Source organism: Danio rerio, chromosome 11, assembly GCF_049306965.1.
Source record: "Danio rerio strain Tuebingen ecotype United States chromosome 11, GRCz12tu, whole genome shotgun sequence".
In the NCBI taxonomy this organism is placed as follows: Eukaryota; Metazoa; Chordata; class Actinopteri; order Cypriniformes; family Danionidae; genus Danio; species Danio rerio.
The window spans coordinates 1,700,590-1,713,391 of record NC_133186.1 but is presented as its reverse complement, the minus strand read 5'-3'; the positions used below and the strand labels follow the sequence as shown (position 1 = coordinate 1,713,391).

Genomic DNA, 12,802 nt, shown 5'->3' with positions numbered 1-12,802 from the left:
CATCAACAATCCCATCTCCAACACCTCCACAGGAGCGTTTCTCCAGAGCTGTTTTCCTCGGTCTGAGGCGCTGGCGGTGGAGCGAGTGCCTGAGTAATGTGACAGCTATGACTCTGTGAGCTCAGTGTTTCCAGCCCCGCGAGCTCCAAGAACAGCTCTGTTGTCATGAACACTGGTAAAACACTCTGCACCCTCACGAACCCGTCTGTGGGATCAGATGGTCATCGAGCAGTAGGTTTTGTAAGGCGTAAAAACGTCTTAAATCGGTCTGAACTGGCTTGTCGCTCTCCGTTGGTCTTCCAGCCTTCCTGGATAGATGATGGGTGGCAAGGTGGCTCAGTGGTTAGCACTGTCGCCTCACAGCAAGAAGGTCGCTGCTTCGAGTCCCAGCTGGGTCAGTCTGCATTTCTGTGTGGAGTTTGCATGCTCTCTCAGTGTTGGCGTGGGTTTCCTCCGGGTGCTTCGGTTTTCGACACAATCGCTATAGAGGAATTTGGTTGCGGCTGGTTACTGCATAAAACGTATGCTGGAATAGTTGGCGGTTCATTCCGCTGTGGCAAAGTTGTGGCCTAGTTGTGGCATAAAGGAACATTCATTCACTCATTTTCCTTCAGCTTAGTCCCTTTATTGATCAGGGGTCACCACAGTGAAATGAACCGCCAACTTATCCAGCATATGTTATACACAGTGGATGCCCTTCCAGCTGCAACCCAGTACTGGGAAACACCCATACACTCTTATCCACGCACACACACACAATGGCAAATTTTTTTAAGTGCATGGGTTTGGACTGTTGGGGAAACCCACGCCGACATCGGGAGAACATGCAAACTCCACACAGAAACACCAACTGACCTGGCTAGAACCAGCGATCTTCTTGCTATGAGGCCACAGTGCTAAGCACTGAGCCAACGTGTCGCAGACATAAAGCAACATTAAGTTACAAATAACTAAGTGTTGCACCAGAAAACTTGGCTTAATGTACTTACAAAGCCTCTAGTGTGCACTTTACATTCCAGTTTACGCTAGAGCTTGCGAATCACTGGGTAAAACTCTTCCCAGATCAATGCCTGTTTAATGGACGGGCCTTAGTTTGTCCCTCGGTTGGTTTTAGCGGAATATTGGCCACTTTTCAGCTGGTCGCACAGCGAGATAAACTTCCTAAGCAGCTTAACATGGGTTTGGCCTAAGCTTGGAGACCAGCTAAAACCAGATAAGACCAGCAAACCAGCCTAAGCACATTTCACAACTGTAGTTCTACAAAAAGGGCACGGTGCCTCAGCGACTAGCACTGTGGCCTCACAGCAAGAAGGTCGCTGATTCGAGTCCCGGCTTTCTGTGTGGAGTTTGCATGTTCTACCCGTGTTTGTGTGGGTTTCCTCTCCCACAGTCCATGCACTTTTCTGATTTTTTTGATCATGATGCTAATGGTCTAATCCGATTCAATGATTTACGCTAAGCTAAGCTAAAAGTGCTCTCGCCAGATCCTTCATCAGAGTTTGACTCTAGGGTAGCTTTAAAATGAGCCTACTTCCAAAAGAAGTCCCTGCTGAAAAATCCAGCTTAAACCAGCCTAGGATGATTGGCTGGTTTTAGCTGGTCAACCAGGCTGGTTTTAGAGGGGTTTTGCCCACGTCCAGGCTGGTTTCCAGCCATTTCCAGCCTGGTTTAGCTGGTCAGGCAGGGAGATGACCAGCTAAAACCAGCTATATGTCCCGCTTAAACCAGGATGGTCAAGCTGGTTTTTAGATGGTTTTAGCTGGTCACTTACCAGACTGACCAGCTAAGACCAAGCTGGAAAAGGCTGGAAAAAACCCTCTAAAACCAGATTGGTCGACCAGCTAAAACCAGCCAACCATCCTAGGCTGGTTTAAACTGGATTTTTTAGCAAGGGTGGACTGTTCCTTTAAGATTCGGTGGAGAAACAATCCACTGTGAGTGAATTACCACAGATTTTCCATGTTTGGTTAAACCCTTTAGAACAAAGTCCCCCAAATTATCCAGTTAAGATCATTTAAGTACATGATGAAAGAGGCAAGGGGGGCAGACGGATAAACAGCAGCTCGCGCTTTCTCCTGTCATCTTCCTTCAGCTCAACACATCTATAAAACACTGATAACAATTTCCTGCAGGATCTACAGTGACATACAGGCAGCAGTTCACCAGTAACTTACTGTGAATCAATTACCGCAAAATACTGTATTTACATTACAGCACCAATGCCATTTTAGCTTGCTTCTTTCTTTCTGTTTAAAGGTCCCATGAAGTTAAAATAAAGGTTTTTTTTAGATGTCATTTTCAGTGTGGTTAGTTTTTAGGATATCTATAAAAGCTAGTGTGCTTAAAAACAGTGACAAAATTCTTGTTTACAAGATATAAAACTGATATAAACATGTAAAACCTGAAGTTTGTCGCCACATACTTCAGCTTCGCATCAAATCTTAACCAATCAAATGCTCCCCAGTATATGACAGGCCCCGCCCTCTTCTTGTCATTGGCTGTTTAGTTGGTGCGCTTGAGCTCAACCACTCTCACTGGCAGGGCAGTGATGAAAACAAAACGCTATTGACTGTTTATTGAAAAGGGGAGGAGCTACACTATGTCCCACCCTCTTTTTATGTTTCAGATGAGATTACGTCAAACATCGAATAAAAATGCACATTTCAAAGCACTTCAGGGCACCTTTAATAGACTCAAATTTGAGTCTTTTATATCATAAATGCATGTACCAGGTAGGTCACTGAGTGAGTTTACTCTCTCATACAATAAAAGAAGCTGGAAATCTGTGGAGCCGAATGCAAATATCAACATCTGTTAATTTGCATTATGGTGGATAGTTCTCCTGTAGAACCCAAAAGAAGATATTCTGAAGAATGTTGGAAACCTGTAGCCATTGACATCCATAGTAGGATCAAAAACACACTATAAGCACACAATGCAACTTTAAAATACAGAAACCAACTTATCCAGCATATGTTTTACACAGCGAATGCCCTTCCAGCTACAACCCAGTACTGGGAAACACCCATACACACATATTCACACACACACTCATACACTACGGCCAATTTAGTTGATCAATTCCCCTATAGCGCATGTGTTTGGACTGTGGGGGAAACCGGAGCACTCGGCGAAAACCGATGGCAACACCGGGAGACACCAACTGGCCCAGCCGGGACTTCTTGCTGTGAGGTGACAGTGCTAACCACCCATCCACCAAGTCGCAAAATGCAGTTCACATTACAGTTAAATACTGTGTAATTAACAAAAATCATTAACAGTGTAGTTGATAACTCAGCTTTGTGCGAGTGTTGACGCCAGTTTCTCCAACAAACTCTTTACTCAAACAAACACGTCAAGTCTAAGTGTGCGATTAGCGTGTAGAGAGTGTTTGGGAGAATATCCACCCTCTCCTTACGCATTCTTGCAAACAAATGACCTTTCTGCGGCTCCAGATGTGTTTCACAGTCGAGTGAAGGAGACGTGAGAGGGGCTGGGGGTGGGGAACACACGCCGTATACTCTCAGCGCAGTCATTTATAGCTTTTATTGCATTTTGCCAGACGTTAACATTCAGTTTTAGACAACACAACATCAATGTTGTTAAATATCGTAAGGTAAATAATCTTAGTTCATGTTTATCCGTCAATAGCAAGCACAACTTTGGATGATAATAAAGCATTAGGAAATGCTAAACTATGATTAATAAATGCTCTACAAGTTTATTCATGCTTAGTTACTGTTAGTAAATACATCAACTAATAGACCAGTATTCTATATTTTTATTATATATGTTAAAGTGATCTTTTTTGCAGCTTATTGGGATAAAATCACGATAATACTGTATATTGTGATTAAAGTTTCATTAATTAATCAAAACAACAACATTTGATCCCATCATAAGACTTCTGTACAGTTTTTTTAGTATTTCATATCTCTTTAAGAGCTTCTGATCAGCTCAAAATCCTGAAATGTCAAACCCTTAGGGGGCAGGTTACCTGTCAGACACATAAAGACGCTGGCTGAACACAAACAGCATCATGAGGAAGTTTGTGCAGCCCGGCATGACTGTCAAGCATGTTTTTATCTAGCCAGTACACTCAGAAAACCATACTGCGGCTTTTTCCAAAATACTTATTTATCTATGAATGGATGGATGGATGGATGGATGGATGGATTATGGATGGATGGACAAATACTGTGGGAAAATAGATACTATAGATGGGTGGAAAGATAGATGGATGGATGGATGGATGGATGGACAGATAGATGGATGGATGGATGGATGGATGGATGGATGGATGGATGGATAAAATTCTATAGATAGACAGAAACTATAGATGAGTGGATGGAAGAAAGAAAGGATGGATGGATGGATTGACAAGTACTATGGATAGAAAAATACTATAGATGGGTGGAAAGAGGGAATGAAGGAAGGAAGGAAGGAAGGATGGATGGATGGATGGATGGATGGATGGATGGATGGATGGATGAATGGATGGATAGATGGATGGATGGATAAACAGATACATATATGGGTGGATGGAAGAAAGGAAGGAAGGATGGATGGATGGATGGATGGATGGATGGATGGATGGATGGACAAACACTACGGATAGACAGATACTATAGATGGGTGGATGGAAGGAAGGAAGGATGGATGGATGGATGGATGGATGGATGGATGGATGGATGAATGGATAGATGGACGGATGGATGAATGGATGGATAAACAGATACTATATATGGGTGAATGGAAGAAAGGAAGGAAGAATGGATGAATAAATGGATGGATGGATGGACAAACACTATGGATAGACACATACTATAGATGGGTGGATGGAAGGAAGGAAGGATGGATGGATAGATGGATGGATAGATGGACGGATTGATGGATGGATAGATAAATGGATGGATGGATGGATACCATGGATAAACAGATACTATATATATGGGTGGATAGAAGAAAGGAAGGAATGAAGGAAGGAAGAATGGATGAATAAATGGATGGATGGATGGATGAATGGATGGACGGATAAATACTATGGATAGACAGATACTATAGATGGGTGGATGGAAGAAAGGAAGGAAAGAAAGAAAAAAGGAAGAATGGATGGATGAATTGATGGATGGATGGATGGTTGAATGGATGGATGGACAGACATAGACAGATATTTGTGATGGTTCAGCCTTCAGTGGAAAACAAAGACAGAAAATCTTACTTCCCTCACTGGATCTAATAAAATAATTATCATTTTTAAATTCTCAAAATAACTTGCGTTTTACATCAAGAATTTAAAACGTTTGCCATTAAACACTCCAAACTCCACCCGAGTGAAACTAATTTAACTTTTTTATCAGCTCAAAATTAATAATTACAGCCTTTATCAGTATGATGATCTTGACATATTCTGGACAACAGCCAAGCGAACACACTGAGAAGTGTTCATCAGATCGCTCTCACTATTAATCAAATCATGAAACGCTCCTGTCCTCTTACGACACACACTGCAAAACATTCTGGCAAGACGTGTTGGTGTTTTAATTTATTTTGTGCAAAAAGAGTGTGTTTAAAGCGGCAGTGTGTGTCACCTCATAAGACCCCGGCGACAACAGCAAACCTTCTGTGTAATTCTCTGATAGAGGCCCCTTAATTAACAGCATTGAGGAGCTCAGCCAATCACAGCGCTGAACATCAAGCCTTTCAGCTCGCTCAGAATGCATATTTTGTACTGCGGTAACAGCCATTGTGGGAAAATGATGTGTTGTTATCATAGTAATTATAACTGCGTGCTGGAGTCTGCTTAAACAAAGGAACTAAAACAGAGCCAGTTTCAGAAAGCCAAAGTTTTATGTCGAGTTAAAAAGAAATGAAGCACCGTTTACTCCATTCCTAACAAAAATGTGATGTAAATAAATAAGCGTGTGTGTGTGTGTGTGTGTGTGTGTTCATAAGACTGTCATAAGACCTTTATAATCATGATGTGACGAGTCATATATGTGAATGAGATTTTATGCATGCTTATGAATACTGTTATTAAGTGTTGTCCACGCTGTTATATCATTTTGAATGCAAAGATGACGTTGTTATGACGACTTGACATAAACAAATACATCACAACCTGTTTTTGTCTTTGTTACGACTTGACGTGACCAAGACAACATAAATTGTCATAAACCTGTCATAAACATGATTGTCATGAGGCATTATAGATGCGTTAATTTAAATTCTTATTGGTAATACTATACATAAAGGGGTGTTCATAAGACCTTTATAATCATGATGTGACATGTTATGAATGTGAATGAGATTTTATGCATGCTTATGATGACTGTTATTAAGTGTCATTCACTCAGTTATGTCATTTTAAATGTAAAATTGACATTGTTGTTATGACGACTTGACATAACCACATCACAAGCTGTTTTTGTCTTTGTCATGCCTTGACGTTACCAAGACAACAAGACTTGTCATAAACCTGTCATAAACATGATTGTCGTGTTATTAATGTGTTCATTTAAATTCTTATTGGTAATACTTTACTTGAAGGGGTGTTTATAAGACCTTTATAATCATGATGTGACAAGTTATGAATGTGAATGAAATCTTTTGCATACTTATGATGACTGTTATTAAGTGTCATTCGCTTAGTTATGTCATTTTAAATACAAAGATGACATTTGTTGTTATGACAACTTGACATAAACACATGAAGCTGTTTTAGTCTTTGTTATGACAACTAGACGTTACCAAAACAACATAAATTGTCATAAACCTGTCATAAACATGATTGTCATGAGGCGTTATAATTGTTATGAATGTTTTTCAGTGTTATAAACTGTATTGGTCACTAAAATGTCTCATTAAAAAAGTCTTGTTACTCTGTCAAATCATTTTTAAGAGCGTCATTAATATTTAATGACATTAAATGACAAATTCAGCTTGCACCACTGTAGTGTTTATGACAGGTTTATGACAAGTTTTGTTTGGTAATGTCAAGTTGTCATAACAATGTCAGCTTTGCATTTAAAATGACATAACTGAGTGAACGACAAGTAATAACAGTATGCATAAGCATGCATAAAATCTCATTCACGTTCATAACATGTCACATTATGATTATAAAGGTCTTATAAACACTCCTTCAAAAAAGTATTTCCAATAAGAATTTAAATAAAGATGCTTATAATGGTTTCACAACAATCATGTGTATGACAGGTTTATGACAAGTTTTGTTGTCTTGGTAATGTCTAGGTGTCATGACAAAGACAAAAAACCTGTTGTGATGTATTTGTTTATGTCAAGTTGTCATAACAAACAATGTCATATTCGCATTTAAAATGACATAAATGAGCGAAGAGCACTTAACAATTGTTATAAGCATACATAAAATCTCATTCACATCCATAACATGTCAAATCACGATTATAAAGGTCTTATAAACACCCATTCAAATAAAGTATTAGCAAAAAGAACTTAAATGAACACATTGATAATGGCTTCACGACAATCATGTTTATGACAGGTTTATGACAAGTTTAGTTGTCTTGGTAACGTCAAGTCGTAATGACAAAGACAAAAACATGATGTGGTCTATTTCTTTATGTCAAGTTGTCATAAGCAATGTTATATTTGCATTTAAAATGTCATAACAGAGCAAATGACACTTAATAACAGTCATCAAGCATGATGTGAAATCTCATTCAAATTCATAACATGTCACATCATGATTATAAAGGTCTTATAAACACCCCTTCAAATAAAGTATTACCAATAAAAATTTAAATAAAGATGTTTATAATGGCTTCACGACAGTCATGTTTATGACAGGTTTATGACAAGTTTTGTTGTCTTGGTAATGACAAAAACAGGTTGTGATATGTTTGTTTATCAAGTTGTCATAACAAGCAATGTCATATTTGCATTTACATGAGCAAATGAGTTTCCCAGTGATGAATTGCAGCTGGAAGGGCATCCGCTGCGTAAAACATATGCTGGATAAATGGCAGTTCATTCCGCTGTGGTGACCCCAGATTAATAAAGGGACTAAGCCGACAAGAAAATGAATGAGCAACGGAGACGTAATAACACTTGTTATAAGCACTCACATTCATGACATGTGTCATATCATGATTATAAAGGTCTTATGAACAGCCCATAAAATAAGTAAAAGTCTTATTTTGACATCCTGAAAAGGCATTTGTACCAGGCGTGATATAAAAGCAAGTCTGTGCTCTACGTGTGTGTGGAGTTAAGTAAACAAGTGTGTAGTGTTTCCAGCCTGCGCATTTCTCAAAGTAGATGACTTGTTGCATGTATAACACACACATAAAATAGGATACTTAGATCACACTGTAAAATAATCCTCACTTCCACACAATTGATTTGTGTTGGGACAATATGAAGGCATTAAGTTAACCTATTAGTGTTGACAAATGTAAGTGGATTGAACATAAAACTATTAAGTTGTCCCCCAAAGCACATTCAGCTCATTGTAAATAAGTAGTACAAACAGCAAAGATATATATACTTTTTTTTAAAGTGCAGCTTTAACAGCAGAATGAACACTACGGCAAAATGGCAGACACACTTGTAGGTGATATATTTCTAATGTATTACAATGCTTAAATCTTATTTGTCTGCCTACATAACTTTTAAGAATACTGTCTCTGTGCATGTAAAATAAAATAAAACAAGCGAAACAAACACATTGCAAAGCTTTCGAAGAGATGCTCAAATCATCATAGGTATCAGTTGAAAAGATTCTCTCCTTTCCTTCCTTTAATAAAAAATAAATACTGCTGGAAGGGCCTTGCAGATGCACGCAGAGAGCAATTCACATTCAGCGCAAGCAAACAAACAATCTCCTTCATTAATTCCCAACTAGACCTCGTCGAAAATGACAACCCTATTAATTAGCTGCGAGCTCACGTCCATATATTCCCATTTCCAGATTGCCATTATGACTCGTGGTTTGATTTCACACGCAAAAGAACTGATGTGAAAAGTTGCATGTATTCTGCTCATGTGCGCCGCTGTCATTGTTCCTCCACTGATTATCTGTGTATATCAGCACTCCTGGGATGGATGTGTGTTATGCGGATGGCTACTTCAAACCGTTATCTAACCCATTATTATACCTCACACACACAACCTTTATGTCTCATTGGTTCATATTCGCTGGTGGTACATATACATTGAATAAATGCACGGCAACAGCTGCTGAATTATGAATGCATGATGATAAACAGCATGCCATAATATTAAAAAAATATAAAAACATCTTCATACACTCACCATCTATTGCCCTTGCAGGAAGAACCACCTCCAAACTGTACAAAAACCCCAAAAAGAACAATCCGACAAGCAGCCTGCAAGCCGTGGAGCGCAACATCATATTTCAACAGGACACACAGAGAGAAATATGTTTATAAAAAGGCCAGAAACAAAAAAAGCAAGGTCCGATGATCCCTGAAGCTGCAGTCTGATGCGCCTCTCCAAATGCGCACTCTGGCGCAAACGGTTTCTCCTGGCACGCACGATTCACCTATTCCTTGAATGCATGGCTCGATCTATGGATGATCCGGGTCTGATCCTCGGCATCAAAAAGGCGCTCAGACCGATGCTTTGTTGCGGATGACAGCCAGCGCCAGCTCCGCTCCGAGCCGATCACACCTATGAATGCAAACCCCGATTCTCTCTGTTGCTGCTGGTAACACGGATTGGGCGAAATGTGTGGTCCAATCCTCTACTAGTGATGTTCGACTCGTGAATCAGTTCACTTCGCGCGAACCGATTCGCTAGTAGGAATCGTTGGTAACAGTTCATGGGAGATTAGATAGATGGATGGATGGATGGATGGATGGATGGATGGATGGATGGATGGATGGATGGATGGATGGATGGATGGATGGATGGATGGATGGATGGATGGATGGATGGATGGATGGATGGATGGATGGATGGATGGATAGATAGATAGATAGATAGATAGATAGATAGATAGATAGATAGATAGATAGATAGATAGATAGATAGATAGATAGATAGATGATTAATATGCTTGAGTTCAGTGTATTTTTGTCATTAATTCCCTTTTACTTTATTTATAACTCTATATTCCCCTGATTAAATCTATATTAAAAAATAGCTCAGGGCATGCAAATGTTGTTTGTAAAATTAATATTGAATATTATTATTATTATTATTATTGGTAACCTGGCAATATTATGTTTGTTTTTGCGTATATTTCTGTGCTATTTTTAATTGACTTGTCTTACCCTGTGGTTATAATTGTACCAATTCACATTAATAATAATATTGCAAGATGTAATATTGAAGCATTTTAACATTCATCTGAATTATCCTCTTGCTGATGGCTTGTTTACGTTATGTATTACAATAGTTAACATTATATCTTTTGGACGATGACTCAAAATGAACTTCACAAATGAATTTTATTAACAAATAGCCTAGTATTTTTGATTATCTGGATGTATAGGCCTATGTTTGAGTAGCTTAAACTTATTTTTAAACTTGTTTATATATTTATACTTCTCATAATTCAGGATTTGCATTCAAACTAGTTTATATATAATGAATATATTCATGTAATGTTTTATATTTTGAAAAGATAAAACTCAATGATTGATTAACCTTTATTTTTTAACCAGCGACCTTCTTGCTGGGGCGATCGTGCTACTCACTGCGCCTCCGCATCGTCCTCTTAGACTTCACAAAAGTAAATTAAAAAATTAATTCAATAAATTAACTTCATAAATGAATTGTATAAATCAAATAGCCTATGGAAAAAAGAGACCACTTGACATTTCTGTTTATCTGGGTTCACGATTTATGTGTTTGAGTAGCTTAAAATTTTAGTTTTATTTTGTACACCACTGGTTCTTTATTTTTTTTACTAATTCATATTTTCTTTGCATTCAAACTCACTTATATTCACCATAGAATAAACAAAAATGTTTAAAATGTAGAAAAGTAAAAAAATAAGTGATGGAATAAGCTTGCTTTTCAAATAGATTAAACAAAAGTGTGTTTTTCAGACTAACACTGTCATATTTTAATAAAAATGCACAATATTTTTAAATCAAACATAGAATAAAACAAACAGATCTTCCTCAAACACACACTTAATGAATTCAATTCTCTTCATTTCATTCCGGAGCTGTGTGTTTTCTAGAAGAATGTAATAGAAACACGTGAGGATGTAAACGAACCGATGCACTGATCAAATGAAGCAGCTTCTTCGAAAGAACCGACTCGCTAGAATGAGTCGAACTTCCCAACATGAGCTCTGCTGGCTGCTGTGTGACGTCGGCAGGAAAGCTCCATCCACGAGAAAACCGATTGATAAGCGCGGAGCTTCGCTATTGGCTGAGGAGATGTCGAGAGAAGAATCCATCCAATCAGCGCCGCCTGCGTTGAGCCGACGCCGAGAAATACGACACCAGAGATGTTTTACAGATTTATTATTGCCAAAACTGAGTTTTTTAGACGACGTGGATTCTGAATTCTAACACGCAAACACGAACTTATATTGAAATACCTCGTTTTAAACAAAGGAATAATTATTTAAAGTAGTTTTTTTGTAGCCATTGCTATTCTCGTTGGTTAAAATAATATTCATAAGAACCACATAATCGAAATTTGCATGGTTAAACATTTTAATGTAACTCTTTTATAACATACAGATGTTGTATGTGAAACTTATAAACATAACATTAGCATGTTGTTTAATTCTCAACTTAAGTCCAGTCCTAAACACTGTAATTCCTTTCAATTCATCATTAAATGTACATGTAAACATGTTTTTAAGGGGGTTTGAAAATGACATGCGAGTCATATCTGGTTAAAGAGTTTCTCCCGTGCAGTCTTTGGGGGAAAAACATCTAAACCAAACCCACGGGTACAGTAATACGCAAGTAAACACTGGGATAAACATGTGCAAGGGTTGAGAAACAGCCTTTATTCTGCTCAGGGCTCACAAACAGCTCCGAATGAATCCGGAACAAAAAGGAAACTCTTAGCTGGCAACATTTGGGACAATTATTTCTTTTCTCCATAAAGGCAGAACTGCTTACCATGCACTCGGAGCTCAGCTCAAATCCTGTTGTGTAACTAAATGAGTTTATCCAAGACTCTCACTGTGACCAACTGAGCAAGTAAATAACAACCTTCAGTCCACCACACCAACAGACAGAGAAGAAGAGATCTATAATGCTGAAGGACACTGCAGAAGGGGAAAATATTCTCTGAGAAAGCCTGTATGAGCACTATTCACTGTGCTATTAGGAAGGAATTTACACATTGATTTCTCACAGGTGATTAATCCATAATTCAAATTACACGTTGCATAATTACACTGGAATGAAAGATCTTTCCTATGATGAGTGAATATTTTACCACAAGGCGGTTTAGATTAGCTTAAAGGGCACCTATAATGCAAAAATCACTTTTTATAAGGGGTTTAAACCCAGCTGTGTGGGAACAGTCTGTGAATATATCCAGCTTCTAATGTTAAACATGAATTAAATCCATTGTTTATAATCAGACTTGTCTGCAGAAACACTTTGATTGACATTCTCCCTTTGTACGTGTCATCAGAGAGGAAAAGCCCCGCCCACTAGTGCCCATCTCTCCCTGATTAGCATAGGACGGCAGTCTTGTTTTTGAATCTGCCACTATGCTGACACACAGGCATTTGTAGCTCCGCCCTCTTTTGAAAAGAGCACAATCTCATTTGAATTTAAAGCGACAGTCACCAAAACAACACAATTAGAAACAA

The 12,802-nt window shown here is 38.5% G+C and overlaps 1 protein-coding gene across 11 annotated transcripts in view; it reads right to left on the bottom strand.

Annotated features, from left to right (window-relative positions):
* Window positions 1-12,802, bottom strand: part of lrp1aa (low density lipoprotein receptor-related protein 1Aa) — a 225,922-nt gene that overhangs the window by 206,333 nt on the left and 6,787 nt on the right. For 8 of the 11 annotated variants that reach the window (XM_073916177.1, XM_073916179.1, XM_073916178.1 and 5 more), the window contains exon 1: window positions 9,298-9,724. The exons of the other annotated variants lie outside the window; for them this stretch is intronic. In XM_073916177.1, coding sequence (XP_073772278.1) covers window positions 9,298-9,397 — 100 coding nt within the window. In that variant the 5' untranslated portion in view covers window positions 9,398-9,724. Of the gene's footprint in view, window positions 1-9,297; window positions 9,725-12,802 lie in introns of those variants that run through there. 11 annotated transcript variants of the gene reach the window in all.